Genomic DNA, 17668 nt, shown 5'->3' on the forward strand with positions numbered 1-17668 from the left:
TAAAAGACAGCCTTGGTGTGCACTGAGAGGATGGAGGTTAGAAAGGTTCTGTGCAGTGATGCAACGGGACCTGGGTTCCCATGTCACTCATTTCCCAGGCGTAGTCCCAGGAGAGATCTGACCCCCTCTAACAATTACAACTAAGCAGAAAACTATTTGAAAAATAGTGCATTGAAATTGATTAGCAAATTCTGTAAACCTTGCCTAGGAGAGGGGGAAAGCCTCAACTGTTTTTATGCAAGAGAACAGAGGGTGATGATGGAGTTGGAAAACAAACTAAATATTTCCTCAACAAAGTTAACCTTATATGACCACTGAACCTTTGGATAATTTCTATGTTTGTATAGTACTCTTTGCAACACTAGAATTTTATATCATTTATCTTCTAATAGACTTACAATCTGTCAAGATTACCAGAATATACAGAAACAAGTAATTGGACAATGATGGGCTTGAAGGAGCACACTTGTGTCACTCAGCTGAGCACAGTGGTCTCTACAGGCAACATTTCCCAGACAAGAATTCCTCTCTCTCACGATGGACCCTCCATGATCACCTGCAGCAACTCCATGTCGGACCTGTGGCACATCTCAGTCAGCTCCCTGTAAATTTCCTTTAGCCTTTCCCTCTGTTGGGCCATTCTGATTTCACTGTCTCTAGTTGCTGCAAAATCTCCTGTGCTTCTCTTTCTAGTGTCTCCAGTTGAAATCACTCCTCCTCCAGAAGAAACTGATGCATCATGTGATATTGAACTCTGATCATGTTCTTCCTTTAGGCTACATAGTCCTGCAGAGATATTCATTTAAAAAATTACATTCAAATGAAAATGTAAAACTTCAAATATTATTGTCTTATCATCAAGCAAGTACTTCAAGTACTTTTTGTCTCATGCCTGCAAAGTGTCTTAAATATTTACTAATCCTGTCTACCATCCTTTCTCAGTTCCTTGCCTCTCTCCTTTTTAAATTAAGATACCTGAGGGGTCCCAGGCTATCACCCTATGATGTCTCTTACTGCATTATTTCCTTTTTTAACTGAATCTTCTGCCTTTCCTTCCTTTCCTTTGTCTGATTCTTCTAAATATTTTTAAATATTTACATACATACTGTATGAAACATTAAAGGAAAACAAAAACAAAAATGCTCCACTTCACCCATAGTCAAAAATCTCTATTTCTCCTCTCCTTCCAACTAAGTAGTGCAATATTGTCTTATCCTCAGTGTTTGCAAAGATTTATCCAAACCTCCAAAGTTGGACAAGTAATACTAGTCATGCATCATTCACCACACCTACTAGTATTCTTCACATGAGCTTGTGTTAGCCAGTACAGTTATAATATTACCAGATTTCCCTGCTTATTCTGAGAGGAAAATGCTATCCTCCAATGGCAACTCAAACTGACCTGATAGGATCATTTTTGTCTGCACAAAAACAGAGAAAACCTTTTCATACTTGCCACAAAGGACTGAGATTTTCCAACTTCTTCATTTAGATTATCTTACATCTCCTGAGTCATTTTCTATAAAGGATCCATTTCCTTTAAACATTTTTCCTGAAAAATAACCATAGGCTTTAGTGTGAGTGAAGACAGTCTTATAGGTTTCATCCTTTGTGTACTGGAAAAAAGTAGTGTTTGGAGAAGAGCAATCTCGAGTTAGAAGAGTCATATTTTTACAAATCAATATAAATTAATTTTACTATTTGGAATATTAGAAAAAAAATTAAAAACTAAATAATTAAAAACAATAAGAGTTTGAATATATCATAGATAATAAGTCCATTTCCTGAGAAGGCAGTTTTTACATAACTTTAGGATGAAAGGGTCCTGCCTGCAGTAAAATAAACCCATGTTCCTAGTGCTAGCCATCTGCCCTACTGCCACCCCAATTCTATACATTTGAATGATATATTTATCTTTATTTTAAGTACTGGAGACTGAACCCAAGTTTGCACACATGACAAGCATTTATCAGGAGCTATATCCCCAGCCTCTTAAACAAACAAACAATCAAAATGCTAGTGCTTGTTCAGTTGCCCAGATTTTCCTGAAACTTGAGATTCTCTTGCTTCTATTTGCTAATTAGCTAGAATGGAATGGGCACCATATCCTTTATTGGACAATCTTACTATGGAACTTTCCTTCATGAGCATTGAACTTAGTTATGATCATAGTATCAAAACTGGGAAGCATTTGAAGCACTTGTATCTTGAAATTTATACTGAAAAACCACTACCTCTATCTGCATGGTCATTTGCCCCATTATCATAGGTCCTCATCTTTTGATCTCATCTGTACACTACAAGATCTAAATTACTTCATGGCCATCACTCACCCTGTACCCCTCCACCACACATGACACTGGACCGTAGCTGTGAACTGAATGTTTGGGTGATTCAGAGCAGGGTGAACAGAGCAGGCTCTTGTTGACCTTACAGAAGAGCCCCTTTGTCTCCCAATGTGTCCTGCAGAGCTGCTCCCCAGAGCTGCTCTCTGAGTGAGATCTGGCCTCACTTGCAAAGTAGGTTAGCTTCTTGAGGATGAGGTTGGTCCTGTAATATGTCTTCTCTGCTATTTCTCTACACTCAAGTCAGCACCTGGGCATTTGGGCTTCTTCCCAGCAGAGGCAGAGGCCGGGTCAGCAAAAACTGTGCCCACAGTCTATGGTGATGAGTTATAAGAAGTAATTCATGAAAGAGGAGCATGTGAGTTAACTTTGAAAGTCTTTCAAGGCCTGTGAATCCATGTTTTGGAAACCAAAAGTATAGGGGGAGGGGGCAAGAGGAAAAAAGTAGACAAGAGAGACTTATTTTTCTGTTTTGATGAGAGAATAAAAAACATAAAAGGGCTGTGGATAGCCCTTCTTGTTAGGTTGAGTTGTGCCTAATCTTTCTATAAACTTCCTGCAACATGAAACTAGATATGGAAAATATAGGCTCAGTTTTTTCTGACACACATTACAAAATGAGAGGAGTATGATCTTTATTTTAAAAACAACTTTCTCAATCATTTGAGCAAGTTCAATATTGGTACAAAGAAGAATGTGTAAAGCCTTTCCAGACTGACTTACATTAGCTGATCACTTTAAGTACCCACCTAAAATCAATCTCTCTCTCTCTCTCTCTCTCTCTCTCTCTCTCTCTCTCTCTCTCTCTCTCCCACCTCATATAATGTAAATCATATAATGTAAATTCCAGAACAGAACCTTATTCTATAAAATCATGATACAATCACATGCTCTACCCATCTCAGAGACAATCAATACAGAAAAAAAAATGAAGATAAAACTATGGATCATGGGAAATACCCAAGTAGTCAAGTACTTATTCTTGCAAACTTACTCAAGGAGTTTCTGTGCATCATAATACAATTGGATGAACAGGAATATTTGGAAGACCAACAGCTTCTGTAATATCATGCCTATAAGCATATTCTGAAACAACAACAACAAAAAAGAAACACATTTCCAATAAAATCTCCATTCCTTTCAAGTAGATCTCTATAAATAATATTGAAAGCATTCTCATTTTGATCTATTGGAATTGGTTAAAGAAAACTTATAATTCCAAATGTTAGCAAGAACATAAGGCAACTAAACTCTCCTACATTCCTTTTAAGAATATACATTAGACAATGACTTGTGATGATTTTTTTGAAAGGGTCCTTAAGCAGAAATGTGCACTATGGCACAGCAATTCCACTGTTAGATATTTACCTTAAAAAGATGAAAGAATATGTGCATGAAAAACCTTACAAAATTGTTTAAATCAGCCACATTTACATCATCTAGCAAATTTCTGACCACAGGTGAATAAATAATTCTTGTATAATCTAAAAATTGAATGCTACTCCGTTGTTAAAAGGAACACGTTACTGGTATGCAAAATAACATAGAAAAATCTGAGAGAAATATGTGAAGCAAAAAAGAGCATCTACTGTCTGATTCCATTTATATGAACATCAAAATGAGGCAAACTAATGTACGATGCTAGATATCAAAATGTGGTTGCTTTGGGGGGATGAAGTGCAAATTGACTGGGAAAGAGCATAGGAGAACACTCTGAACATCATAAAAATGTCCTTTAATTTTGGGTGACATGAATGCATACAATTTTCAAAGTTCATTGAACTGGGGTTGGAGACATGATTCAGTATAGGGTGCTTGCCTGGCACATGAACCAGACCATAAGACCCTGCATTCAATTCCCAGTGCTGCAAAAACAAAATTTAAAATAGAAAAAATTCATTGAACTGAATTTAAGAACTATGCATTTTATTGCATATAAATTTTACTGCAAATTAATATTCTGACATTTATTCAGGTTTAAGACAAATTAGGTCTGTGTTTCCCTCCCCCCCACACACACACCCGGTTTTGAAATTATCTAATAAGAAACTTAATCTCAAAAACTTATTATTCTCTTGGGCAAAATGACATAATGATATGCAGTGTAGGGGGCGATGTTTTCAACAAAAGGGGGGTGATAGATAGATGAAACAAGTTTGACAATATTTTGGTGACAATCTTTGCTTTGGATATGTTAGAACTATTCCATAGTAGAAGCTAAAATTAAAAGGAAGTGGTAAACTTAAAGGCACCCCAGGAGTTGAATAAATGCTAGCTTCCAAAGGATAACATGGGTTCCCCCAAAATCCCATCATTTAAATGTGAAGATAATCAACAGAAACATTCCAGTTAATCTCATTTTATTTGGAAGAAGTTGCATTTTTTTAAACTTGAGAATAAAAAGGTGGAAAAACCATAGACAGATTCATATGGTTTTACTATATGGTAATGTATATTCTTTTTTTAAAAAGCAAACGATCTATGACCATGTACCATATTCTCAGAAGGCTTACAAAGCAAAACAGTACATAAGCTTCAGAGGAATCCAGGATTTGATGGAAAACCCAGATAAAGAGAAAATATGTAAATGACAAAGATGCTTTGGCCAACTAATTTATGCAAATTTAGTTAATTTGCAACTACCTAAACTAAATGATTACACATTTTTGTAAACATGTTCAGATAGTTGAGTACACATAAAATAATTGAGCTCTTTTTGTTAATGTTTTACAAGGTGGCATTTCAGCACAAGTACACAGACTCTGCAGCCAGAGTACCTGAATTAAAATCCCACTCCCTGCTAAGTAGTTGTTTATCTCTTGCAGAGAGCTTACCTCTTCTAGTCACAGTTTCTTCCCCTGCCAACAGATATAATGCCTCCTGGCTTTCGGGGTTGTTGAGGCATGTACAGTGCTGGCATGTAGGAGATACTCCTTCACATCCATCACTGCTATCATCATGCAGCAACAGAGACAAGTGTCTTGGGCTGGGGTCATAGCTCAGTGGTAGTGTGTTCGCCTAGCACCTGTAAGACCCTGGGTTCAGTCCTCAGCACCCCATAAAAATAAATAAAATAAAAGGTATTGTGTCCACCTACAACTAACAAAAATATTTTTTTAAAAAAGACAGTTGTCTTTCTGGGGTTCTAGATTCTACCTTGTCATTTAAAGATGTCATAAAATTTTCTCTTCTCCTATCTCTGGTCAATGGTAAAAGCAAAAAAAAAAAAAAAAAAAAATCTGTGCGAACTATGAATTTAGGGTAAATGTACTTGACAATAAAACCTATATAGCCTGAACTTATTTGATAGCAAAACTCACTTGAGCAGGTGAGTCTATTGATATTCTATATTTTCCCCACTTAGTATCAGCATTCATATATTTGATGCTTATATTGTTTATATACTGGTTTCTGGTGTTCTGTTCCAGTCACCCAAGTAAATGTAACCTAGGAAATAGAGTGTACTTCTCTTATGTTAATTGGTTGCCCCAGATTTGGTAGTAACAATTTTCAAAACTACACGTAAATGAGTAACTGAGCTTTATGTTCAAGCCTTTCTCATTAGGCTTACAACAAAGAACTTATTCAGAGAAGTACCTTTTTCTTTTTTCTACTTCAGGTTCTAAAAATGGATCAGTTCTCAGAACAGGTTTGGAAAATACCCAGATACTGGTAGTGAGTACTTGGTGTTTCCTTTTGATGCTCTGGAAGTATATAGAGCAAGTAGACTCCTCGGGCAGATTCCTCCCAGTTCTATGGTTGAAAGTGAATATTTTTTAATTTATTTTCCCAAAAAAGATTTTTAAAAATGAAAAAGTCAAGTGACATTAATTTAAAAACTACTATGTGAATTTTATTTTCTCTTAATATCTATAATAACAATGTATATTAAATTTATTTCAGTAAATATTTTTAGACATAATATTTAAAACAAAATTACTGAAACAACAAATCTAGAATGCATTTCTAGGTAGGCCATATGGGTAACTTGGAAGTACAGAAAAATCTATTCAGCTCACCCTGGCCAAACACTGGCCAATTCCAGTGGCCCAGTTTAAAACCACTTCCCATAAGCTAGTAAGGATGTCGTCCCTTTAAGGTGGACATTTACAGATTGTAAGAGGATCGTAGTCTTTGAAAGGTTGCAAGGAGATTTTAGATATATTGCATTATACCTTTTCATATTGGAGGAAAAGGAAAGAGATGATATTACCTTATTTCCTCTGAAAACTTTCCCATATCTAGCAAACACAATCTTTCCAGAGCAATTGATTTTCATGTCCCTCTCCAGTTTAAAGAAGTCTTCAGGTCATGCATAGTTAACATACACTAGATCTCCCTGTTGAGATCAAGAATAATTTATTATGAAATATACAGGTTTCCTGCATGAGGGATATTCAATATCTTTGAAAAAGGAAAGAATCAAGAACATGCAAAAGGTTCAGAAAAATATGAGCATTAAATAAGACACACAAGGAGAAGTGAATTTCAGGTGAAGCTAATTTGGGCTAGAGACATACAAATTAAATAATATTTTTTTCTGTCTTTTTTTCAGAACATATAAAAGTACTGCCCTAGAAAAACACTTATAAATATATACACTGCTGCATTCAGTCCAAGGATAAGGCACCCTAGCTAAAGGAGCCCTTGATGACAGCTTTACTCTCTTCAGAGTTGTGTTCACAAATAATAACATAATGGGTCTTCACAACTACCAGGAGGAAAATGGCTTGTGTCATTGGGTTCAGTTATTAAGATAATTATGTACAAGACATCTTGGAGTCTCAACATTCTGATTTGTAAAATAAACTGTTGGGTTAAATCAGTGATCTTCCAACCTTTTTTTATTTATTTTGGTACTCTAGTCACAAAATTGACTTTGAAAGCAATTTACCTATTCATATATTTAACATGGACATCTAAAATTTTTTCAAGTATCTGCAGAGAAAGTTATTTCTAATATAATATAAATATTAATATTGTAGAAGCAACTTACATAATTTTTCTATGTACCCAATGGAATTTAAATAAATATGCAGTTATTTACTATTGAATATCATCTACTTTAAAAAAGACATGGACATACTCTACTGTTAGGACTCCATCATTCCTTTTTCTTCTTGATCTTGTGTTTTGTGCCCCTTTCCCTTCAGCATTTCACTCTGAAGTAAACTCTATTTGCTGTGATTCCCCTTCAATGAAGACTATCTTGCTTCAGCTGCAGGGAAGATTCCCTGCCTGCAGAGAGCCTTCAGCTGTCAAACCTTCAGGGACTGCCTCAGCTGCAGATGGCCACTTTGTGAGGTCATGTTGCTTTTGGGGTTGTTACACATTCAAGAAGTAAAACAAAGAACAAAGTAAACACACACACACACACACACACACACACACACACACACACACACATAAAAAACCTCCCACTATTATTTCTTAATTTATCAAGACACTCATGGATATACCATACCAATTCAACCTGGGGATTCTAAAGAATTCTCTTAAGCTACTTCTCTCAAAGTTTCTGCCAGTTTCTGCATGGTGAAGGCTGTAATAGTAATATGTCTCTTCACTTCTTCCCAGGCCTTGGAAGAGTCCACTTTGCTTTCAATATCAAACAAAGCATCAGAAATTCTTGGGAATGATTCCCCTACATACTTGTTGTGGCTGCTCGGAGCATAGATGACTTGCCTGTCAAGAAAATATTTTGCTGTTAGTTGCACAAATGACATACAAGAAAGAAAGAGGAGCACCATACAATCTTGGATCTCATATTTCTAAATTTATACTTTGAATAAGACCTATGGCAAGCAAATTTACAAGTTCACTAGTCTCTTGTCGCAGTCTTTTGCTGGGCACAAATCACGAGTCTCCACACAGCTTGTAGATTCAAACAGCAATTCTTTATTCCCGAACTCACACCGGCCGTCTACAAACACGTTCTGGGGGAATCCACGTTCTCTTTCCAAATCCACACTCTACCCTAATCCACTCTCTCCCAAATCCACACCGCATGGGCTTCTGTCTCCCAAAATATACTGTCTGACCCTAAGCACTCAAGAGGAACTCAGCAGCAGGATACGCCCTATTCCAAAAGAGGAACACCCTAATCTCCTATTACTAAACCGCCCTATTCTAAAGGGGAAACACCCTACTCTCCTATTATGCTAAACTGCCCTATTCTAAAGGGGGAACACCCTAAACACGGATCCTGCCCTGGTCCTTGAGCAAGGTCACCTTTCAGAAGTCCTTCCACTAGACAGCATGGGAGTAAGCTGGCAAGGAGATTGTCATACCTACTTGGCTGATGGCTCCCAGCATCTCCCCCCTTCTGATTAATTAAACAACAAGTAATGTGGCTTAAGGACCGTGCCTGGTAGGTTGTCCAGTTCAACATATGGCTCTTACCTGTCATTGGAAAACTGACCTTTAGGCGTCAGCCTCCTGTCTTAGGTTGATACCAATGCAACTGGATCATACCCGTCACTGACTACCGGTCCAGCATACAGCCATACTTGTGGATAGGTCTATGCACCAGTGGGGGGGGTGAGGTTCTTTGCCTCACCTCTGTTGGCCCCCAAATTTGGCCTTGGTGCCAGTGGGGGAGTGAGGTTAATGTGGCTTAAGGACCGCGCCTGGTAGGTTGTCCAATTCAACATATGGTTCTTACCCGTCATTGGAAAACTGACCTTTAGGTAACTGACCTTTAGGCGTCAGCCTCCTGTCTTAGGTTGATACCATTGCAATTGGATCATACCCGTCACTGACTGCCGGTCCAGCATATAGCCATTGGCCCCCAAATTTAGACCATCACTAGCAGAAGGGAGGAGGATACAGAAATGCCACGACACCAAGCCAATTGACAGTTCCTTTGGAAAAATTGCATCATTGGTGACACCATCAGCAAAGATCACTGGTGACACCATCAGCAAATATATGCCAGCATTACCACAATAGCTGCACTAAACGTAGTTACATAGTCCAGGCAAGTTCTGCAAGCGGTTCAAAGTGGAGGAATCTATCAATCTGTCCATCTCCTCCCAAAGTCCGTTGCCTCCCAAAGTAAGTTGGCTCCTTGATTGAGCATACTTGTTGAGTTATATTCATTGGGATGAAGATAGGAATTCTGGCAATGATGCTAAAAAGACATTATCCTGAAAAGAATTATTAAATATAATGAAAAGGAAAGGTGAAAGTAAACAAACAGATCTGTTAACCTACTTAAAAACAATCCTTAACAGCTGTTTACCTGATTTAAATTAGTAAACAAGCAGATCTGTTAACCACCTTTAAAAAGAATCCTTAACAGCTGTTTACTTAATTTAAATTAAGCCATTTAAATCACGTGAATAAAAAATAAATAATTCGGATCCATTTTCTCATGAGCGCTCCTCATATATGAAATATGGACATACACACACACAGACATATAACACAAAACACAAATGTGCAAACAAACGTACAACACATAAGATAATAATAAAGGCCTTGTAGCTTTACCTAGGTGAAATCTCCATTGCAATGTTTAAAAACTCTATAGTCAAAAAAATAAAACTGATCAGAAAAACATTAACCTAGGTTTGTATGAGCTCAAAAAATAAAAATAGAACCTTATGATGTGGAAAAATGCAATAATAAAATAGATATTGAAAAAAGCATCCTGGTTAATCACAGTCGCAGATGTAAGAATGGCCAAGCTGGAGTTCTGGATATCAGCTGTTATGGATTTGAGTCAAATCATCTTCTTTTCGATCTGTAGAAATCGTTTTAGTTAGTCTTTCTGGAATCCAAATCGGCTGCTGTTCTCCCTGTGGAAACACGCAAACAGAGCCCCGACTCCAGACAATCACTGGATCAGGACCTTTCCATTGTCCTGTTAGAATATTTTTCCAAAGAACTTTAGGCTTATGCACATTTTTTGGATACATATGCCTTTCCGCAGCACTAAGTCCTGATGAATCCAAATTTAAAAAGTTTAGAGTAAAAAGCGTTATTTTAAGTTTATCTTTGGGGGATATATATCCCTTTCCAATTCCCTCTTTTTGTTTTAGTAAGTACGTTTTAATAGTTTGATGAGCTCTTTCAACTATGCCTTGTCCCTGTGGATTGTATGGAATTCCTGTTATATGAGTAATACCAAATGATGAGCAAAATTGTTTAAAAGAGGTAGAGGTATAGCCAGGACCGTTATCAGTTTTTAACTGTTTAGGAACGCCCACAGTGGCAAAATTTTGTAAGCAATGAGCTATAACATCTTTAGTTTTTTCTCCAGCATGAAGGGAGCCCATCAAAAATCCGGAAGAAGTATCAACTGTAACATGTAAATATTTTAATTTTCCAAATTCTGGCAAGTGTGTGACGTCCATCTGCCAAATATGGTTAGGTATCAGTCCTCTAGGATTGACTCCAAGATTAACTTGTGGTAAAAAGGTCACACAATTTTGACATTGTTTTATTATATGTCTGGCTTGTTCCTTAGTTATTTTAAAACGCTTTTGTAAAGTATTAGCATTAACATGGAATTTTTTATGAAAATTCGTAGCTTCTTCTAGTGTAGAGAAAATATGTATGTCATGTGTAGTTTTATCTGCTAAATCATTGCCCAAACTAAGGGCTCCAGGCAATCCTGTATGTGCTCTAATATGTCCTATAAAGAATGGATCTTTTCTGTCCCAGATTAGACTTTGTATAGTGGAAAACAAAGAGAAAACAGTAGAAGAAGGGGAAATCCTACCAGCATCTTCAAGAGATACTATAGCATTAACTACATACTGACTATCAGAAAATAAATTAAATACAGAATCTTTAAACATTAAAAAGGCTTGTAATACTGCATTAAGCTCTACCTTTTGAGCTGATTGTTTGGGTACTAAAAATGTAAAAGTTTGATCAGGGGTAACTACTGCTGCTGTACCATTATTTGACCCATCAGTGAATATATTTGGAGCATTCATGATAGGGGTTTTTCTTGTCATTTTTGGAAAAACTACAGGATGCTTAGACCAAAAAGACAACAAAGGATTAGATGGTAAGTGATTATCAAATGCAACATTAGATTTACACATGATTATTGCCCAAGTATTTAACTCATTAGCTAACTCATCAATTTGATCCATAGTATATGGAGTAATAATTTTATTGGGAGAAATTCCAAACACTCCCTTCGCTGCTTTTATTCCTTTGAGTATTAATTGTCCTACAGCCTCAGGATACCTAGTAAGAATAGTGTTAGGAGAATAAGATAAATGTATCCACAATAATGGACCTTCTTGCCAAAATACTCCTGTAGGAATATTTTTTGTTGGTAATACAATAAATAATAAAGGCAAACTTATATCAATTCTATCCAAATGTATATTTTCCATATATGTTTCAATAATTTTCAATGCCTTTCTTGCTTTAGGAGTTAACATGCGAGGTGAGTTTGGATCTGATGGACCTTTTAGAATATCAAATAAAGGTCCCAACTCTCCTGTTGGTATGCCTAGATAAGGCCTTATCCAATTTATGTCTCCCAATAAGTTTTGAAAGTCGTTAAGTGACTTGAGTTGATCTACTCGTATTTGAATTTTTGGTGGACGGACCATGGTTGAGGATAATAGAACTCCTAAATAATTAATTGGAAAATTTAATTGTACTTTATCTATTGCTATCTCTAGATTATAATTTTTTAATAAGTTTGTAAGTGTGGCATAACATTCCAGCAATATGTTTTTATCTTTATGTGCCAATAATACATCATCCATATAGTGAAATATTTGTAGTTCAGGATTTTGATTTCTAAGTGGCTGGATTGCTTTATTAACATATATTTGACACATAGTTGGACTGTTAGCCATCCCTTGAGGGAGTACTTTCCATTCATATCTCTGATCAGGACCTTCATGATTTAATGCAGGGATAGTAAATGCAAAACGTGGACTATCCTCGGGATGAATTGGAATTGAAAAAAAGCAATCTTTAATATCTATGGCTAAAACATGCCAGGTTTTTGGCAAAGCAGACAATTGAGGAATCCCTGATTGAGCAGGTCCCATAATAACCATTTCATTATTAATGGCTCTTAAATCTTGCAATAATCTCCATTTACCAGATTTCTTTTTAATGACAAAAATGGGAGTATTATGGGGAGATATGGAAGGTTGTATATGTCCTTCCGCTAATTGTTGTTTGACCAGATCATGGGCTACTTGTATCTTTTCTTTAGTCAGGGGCCACTGAGGAACCCACACTGGTCTTTCTGATTTCCAAGTAATTTTTATTGTCTCAGTGGCCCTTTCTGAAAATCCAACCCATGTCTGTCTGTTCCTTGATCTATTTCAATTGGTGCTGCTATACCTTGTCCTTGTTTTCCTAATCTTTTTTCTTTCCTAAAACCTTGTCTAGCCCTAGTAGTGGGCGCATTAGGATTGATGTTATTTGTTAACGTCAAACCTAATTGATCTAGGACATCTCGTCCCCATAAATTTATAGGAAGATGATCCAATACATATGGCTGTATAGTTCCCTCACAACCTTCAGGATCCTTCCAATCTAATATCATTGCACTTCTATGGGGATTAGTCGCCACTCCTAGGCCTCGAAGCGTTTGAGTGGCTTGTTGTAATGGCCAATGTTTTGGCCATTCCTTACTAGATATGATGCTAAGGTCTGCACCTGTGTCCAGTAGCCCATTAAAGTCGTGTCCTTGAATATTTAGTTTTAACATTGGGCGAGAATCTAAATTTAAAGACAACATAGCCCAATCTACACCTGTGGAGCCTAATCCCCTGGAACCTCTTTTTACACTATGACTAGGAAATTTATTATGTAGGCTGGGTATTATTAACAACTGTGCTATTCTGTCTCCAGGTGAAATTACTGATATACCTCTTGGAGAACTAGCTATAATTTTTATTTCACCTACATAATCGGGATCAATTACCCCAGGACTTATCATAAGTCCTTTTAATGTAGATGAACTACGTCCCAATAATAAGCCTACTGTCCCTTGGGGAAGAGGTCCTTTTATTCCTGTAGGAATGATTTGAACTCCCATTTCTGGAGTTAGTACTGCTCTGGCCGAGGCGCAGATGTCCAACCCTGCGCTCCCTCGGGTTTGTCTGATGAGGGATTTAATGGACAATGTGTCCTGGGCACTACTCTGATGGTGTTGCTGGGTTCCTCCACTGCCCCGTATATTTGTGGTTGTGGGCCCCAGAGCATTGGGCCCGGCTGTCCGTTTTTTGGCAATGGAGCCTGATGCCTTTCTCCACGATATCGTGGGTAAATACCTGGTCCTTGTCCGTTTTTTGATAAGGGAGTACCCTCTATGGTAGTTTGAGAACGGCATTCATTAGCCCAATGTCTCCCTCTACGGCATCGTGGGCAAATACCCGGTATTCTATTTCTTTGATACCTAGTTTTGTTACACCCTCCTCCTATGGGGCAACTCCTTTTAAAATGTCCTGTTTGTTCACAATCATAGCATGTTTTTGGCCTGGCATCTAAAGCCTGTTGTACTGCAGCTGCCAAGACTTGCCCTTGTTCATTAACATCTCTACATAATTTAATATATGTGTTTAAATCTTCATGTCTCCATGGTCTAATAACCTCTCTGCAGCAACGATTAGCTTGGTCATAAGCCAGTTGTTTTATTAATGGCATTGCTTGTTCCGTATCCCCAAAAATTTTGGCAGCCGTTTGAATTAGCCTATCTACAAAGTCAGCGTAAGGTTCATTAGCTCTCTGTATTACCTTAGATAGCTGACCTTGTAAATCTCCATGTCCTTGTAAAGTCTTCCATGCCCTAACTGCGTCTGCAGCAATTTGTGCATATATAGCAGGATCATATTCAATTTGTTGCCGCTGACCCTCATAAGGTCCTTTCCCTAGCAGCATTTCTAGATTTCTTTGAGGGTAACCGGCTGCTGCATTTCGCCTAGCTGTCTCTGCACAAAATTCCTCATTGGCAACCTTCCATAACAAATATTGTCCTCCATTTAGCACAGATTTACACATGCTAGCCCAATCTGCTGGCGTCATGTCCAAGTTAGTAATGGACTCGACCATGCTCACCGTGAAGGGAGCTTGGGGACCATAGGTTGTTACAGCCTCCTTTAACTGCTTCACTGTTTTAAAATCTAAAGCACGGTGAATTCGCTGCCCTCCTACCTGTTCAAGTACAGGGCATGCTAATCTTTGAGGTCCTGTCTCAGGATTCCATTTATCAACTACGGGGTTTGAGGGCCACTCAGCTGTCTCTATCGGTGGGGCTGTTGGTTGAATTAAACTCTCTTGTGATAAAACGGAGTTAGTAACAGCCTCCTGTTGTGGCCTTTTTCCTAACAACCCCTTTTCCTTTAAATTTTCTTCCTCTGTCTGACTAGCTCGAGAGACCTTCTCTTTTGCTTGATCTAAAACGTCTTTCTCCATGTTCTGAACCTCTAACAATTTACTTAACATCTTTTCAGTTTGTTTTAATCTACTATAAAGATAACACAACCCAATAAGGTAACACAAAACAAAACTGAAATTGAATGAAGCAAAAACGGAATAAAAAATCGTTGTATCAATTTTCTCTTCCTCAGGGCCGACAAACTTCAAGCCTTTAGTCAACCATTTTTTCCAGTTTGCCTGAGAAATTTCTAGGGATAGGCAGCTTGAAACAAAAACAAAATAAATCAAAAGGAGAACACATTGTTTTTTGAAATGGTCACCCATTCTCTCGCCTTTCCTCAGGGGCGAGCAATTTCACTTACCTCCAAGTTTCAGACGTTCCCCGTACGGGCCACCAGATGCCGCAGTCTTTTGCTGGGCACAAATCACGAGTCTCCACACAGCTTGTAGATTCAAACAGCAATTCTTTATTCCCGAACTCACACCGGCCGTCTACAAACACGTTCTGGGGGAATCCACGTTCTCTTTCCAAATCCACACTCTACCCTAATCCACTCTCTCCCAAATCCACACCGCATGGGCTTCTGTCTCCCAAAATATACTGTCTGACCCTAAGCACTCAAGAGGAACTCAGCAGCAGGATACGCCCTATTCCAAAAGAGGAACACCCTAATCTCCTATTACTAAACCGCCCTATTCTAAAGGGGAAACACCCTACTCTCCTATTATGCTAAACTGCCCTATTCTAAAGGGGGAACACCCTAAACACGGATCCTGCCCTGGTCCTTGAGCAAGGTCACCTTTCAGAAGTCCTTCCACTAGACAGCATGGGAGTAAGCTGGCAAGGAATTTGTCATACCTACTTGGCTGATGGCTCCCAGCAGTCTCTAAAGACTAGTCTATGAAATATGTATTAACTATTTTACTTTAAATAGAAAGCTCAAAGTGGTTCAGAGCTAACACCAGTAGTAACAAGGATAAACAACTGCTGATTACCTGGTATAGATTGTACTTGGTATTCTTTAAGAATTTACTACAATTTTGTAATTCTTTTTTTTTTTTTTTGATACTGAGGATTGACCCCAATGGACTTTTACCACCAAGCCACATCCCCTGCCATTTTTCATTTCATTTTATTATTAGTAATTTTTATTTTAAGACAGAGCCTCACTTAGTTGCTTACAGCCTCACTACATTGCTGAGTTTGGCCTTGAACTTATGATTCTTCAGCCTCAGCCTCCCAAATTGCTGATTATAGGTGTGAGCCACCACACCTGACCAATTTTTCTAATTCTTAAAAGTGAATTCTACAAAGTTGACATCAGTATTTTACAGAGGAGGAAACTGACTACAATTAAATTATTTGTCTCAATGAGCATGGGAAATAAGAACTGACTTTTATGACACCACACTGTCCCTGACCTTATAACACTGCTATGGTAATTAAATCCCCATTTATAACCAGCGAACCAATTTTTTTCTCTTCTTTAAAAATTAACATTCTATATGTGAGTTAATGCTTAGCTGAAGGCATGAAGAATCATTAAAAACTATCTGTGATGTTTAGAAGACCTAGAAAGAATACTTTCATTGAAGGGGCTAAGCCAGGTCATGTGCTAGCCCTGAAAGAGGATAAGTTGCAAAGTAACAAGGTAAAGTGTTAAAGAGGCACAACCATGCTACCATTGGCAAAATAGTCACCCTGTTTGCATGACTATTTTCTCACAACTTCTGACCCTTTGATAATCCCTCCAGGGAAAGTTGGCACCACTTCTGGCTATTCATAATATCACCCATTTTGCATTATTCACAGTATGGGCAACCTGGGGGCAGTGGGTGGGTACTTATCAGAAATAAGCACATTTGTCAAAAATTAGGGGGAAAAATTTTTAATGACAAAATTGGGGAAGAAATAAAAACATTTATTACATATTATGCATGTTTATTGAATTTATAATTATCTGGCATATATACAAAGAAAACATTTAAAATAGAACAGGGGTTAAAATCATGTGTAAGAAAATATAAACTTGATTTTATATTTTACTGTAATTGGAGAGATTTTTGTTTTCTGTTTTTTTCTTAATGAATCTCTTACATTTCCTAAAATTAATTCTTTTATAATCAGACACAAAAAATGCTAAAAATAAAGATTTGATATTTAAGAATAAAGATATTTAAGAAATGATTCTTAATGATTCTTACATTATTTGGAAACTCAATATAGTATATTTATCACTACAAACATTTTCAAATAAAATATTCTATTAGCTTGCAAGAAATCAATTTTGATATTTTTTTCCACAGTGCAAAACATTTTAAAAATGTAATATTAAACTGAAGTGTAATATTTTCTTTCTTACCTATAGAAAGGTCTGTCTGTTAACCCTAAATGATCAATGAATGCCTGTTCCAGAAGCATCAGCTGATCATTCATAATCCTCAATAATACTGGCTAAAAAGGAAATTAATATGCAATAGTTTACAGGGATATAAGTTAAATTTACATAGCATGAAAAACAATTATTTCACTCAAGTTTACAATTTTATATCAAACTTCATATAAGAAATAGTAAAACTCCATTAGTCTCCAAAATGTGTATATATATGTATATATTAATATTTAATATATATTACTATTTAATATATATATATATATATTAGTATTTAATGTATATATACATTAAATAAGTAGTTATATAATTATTTTTTATTAAAAAGTATTTAATGGAGAAATATATAATATATATATAATATATATATATATTAAATACTTCTCCATTAAATACATTTTCAGCAAAATTTGAAATACTGAAATCATTCTCTGCAAAGAAACTACAAAATTAAAATTTTTCAAGCACTGCACACTTTAAACTTCACCAAGATAGCAATGTTTTTTGTGATTCTAATTTGAGGCCACAAATCCAATTAGCAAACAAAATGATAGCCAA

General features: G+C 36.8%; 1 protein-coding gene across 1 annotated transcript in view; it reads right to left on the reverse strand.

The window, feature by feature from the left end:
- Positions 1–7840: 7840 nt before the first annotated feature.
- Positions 7841–17668, reverse strand: part of LOC143641391 (putative N-acetylated-alpha-linked acidic dipeptidase) — a 306658-nt gene continuing 296830 nt past the window's right edge. Inside the window, exon 14 of the mRNA XM_077108689.1 lies at positions 7841–8030. Coding sequence (XP_076964804.1) covers positions 7841–8030 — 190 coding nt within the window. The remainder of the gene's footprint in view (positions 8031–17668) is intronic.

The sequence above is a fragment of the Callospermophilus lateralis genome, chromosome 2 (genome assembly GCF_048772815.1).
Source record: "Callospermophilus lateralis isolate mCalLat2 chromosome 2, mCalLat2.hap1, whole genome shotgun sequence".
Lineage (NCBI taxonomy): Eukaryota > Metazoa > Chordata > Mammalia > Rodentia > Sciuridae > Callospermophilus > Callospermophilus lateralis.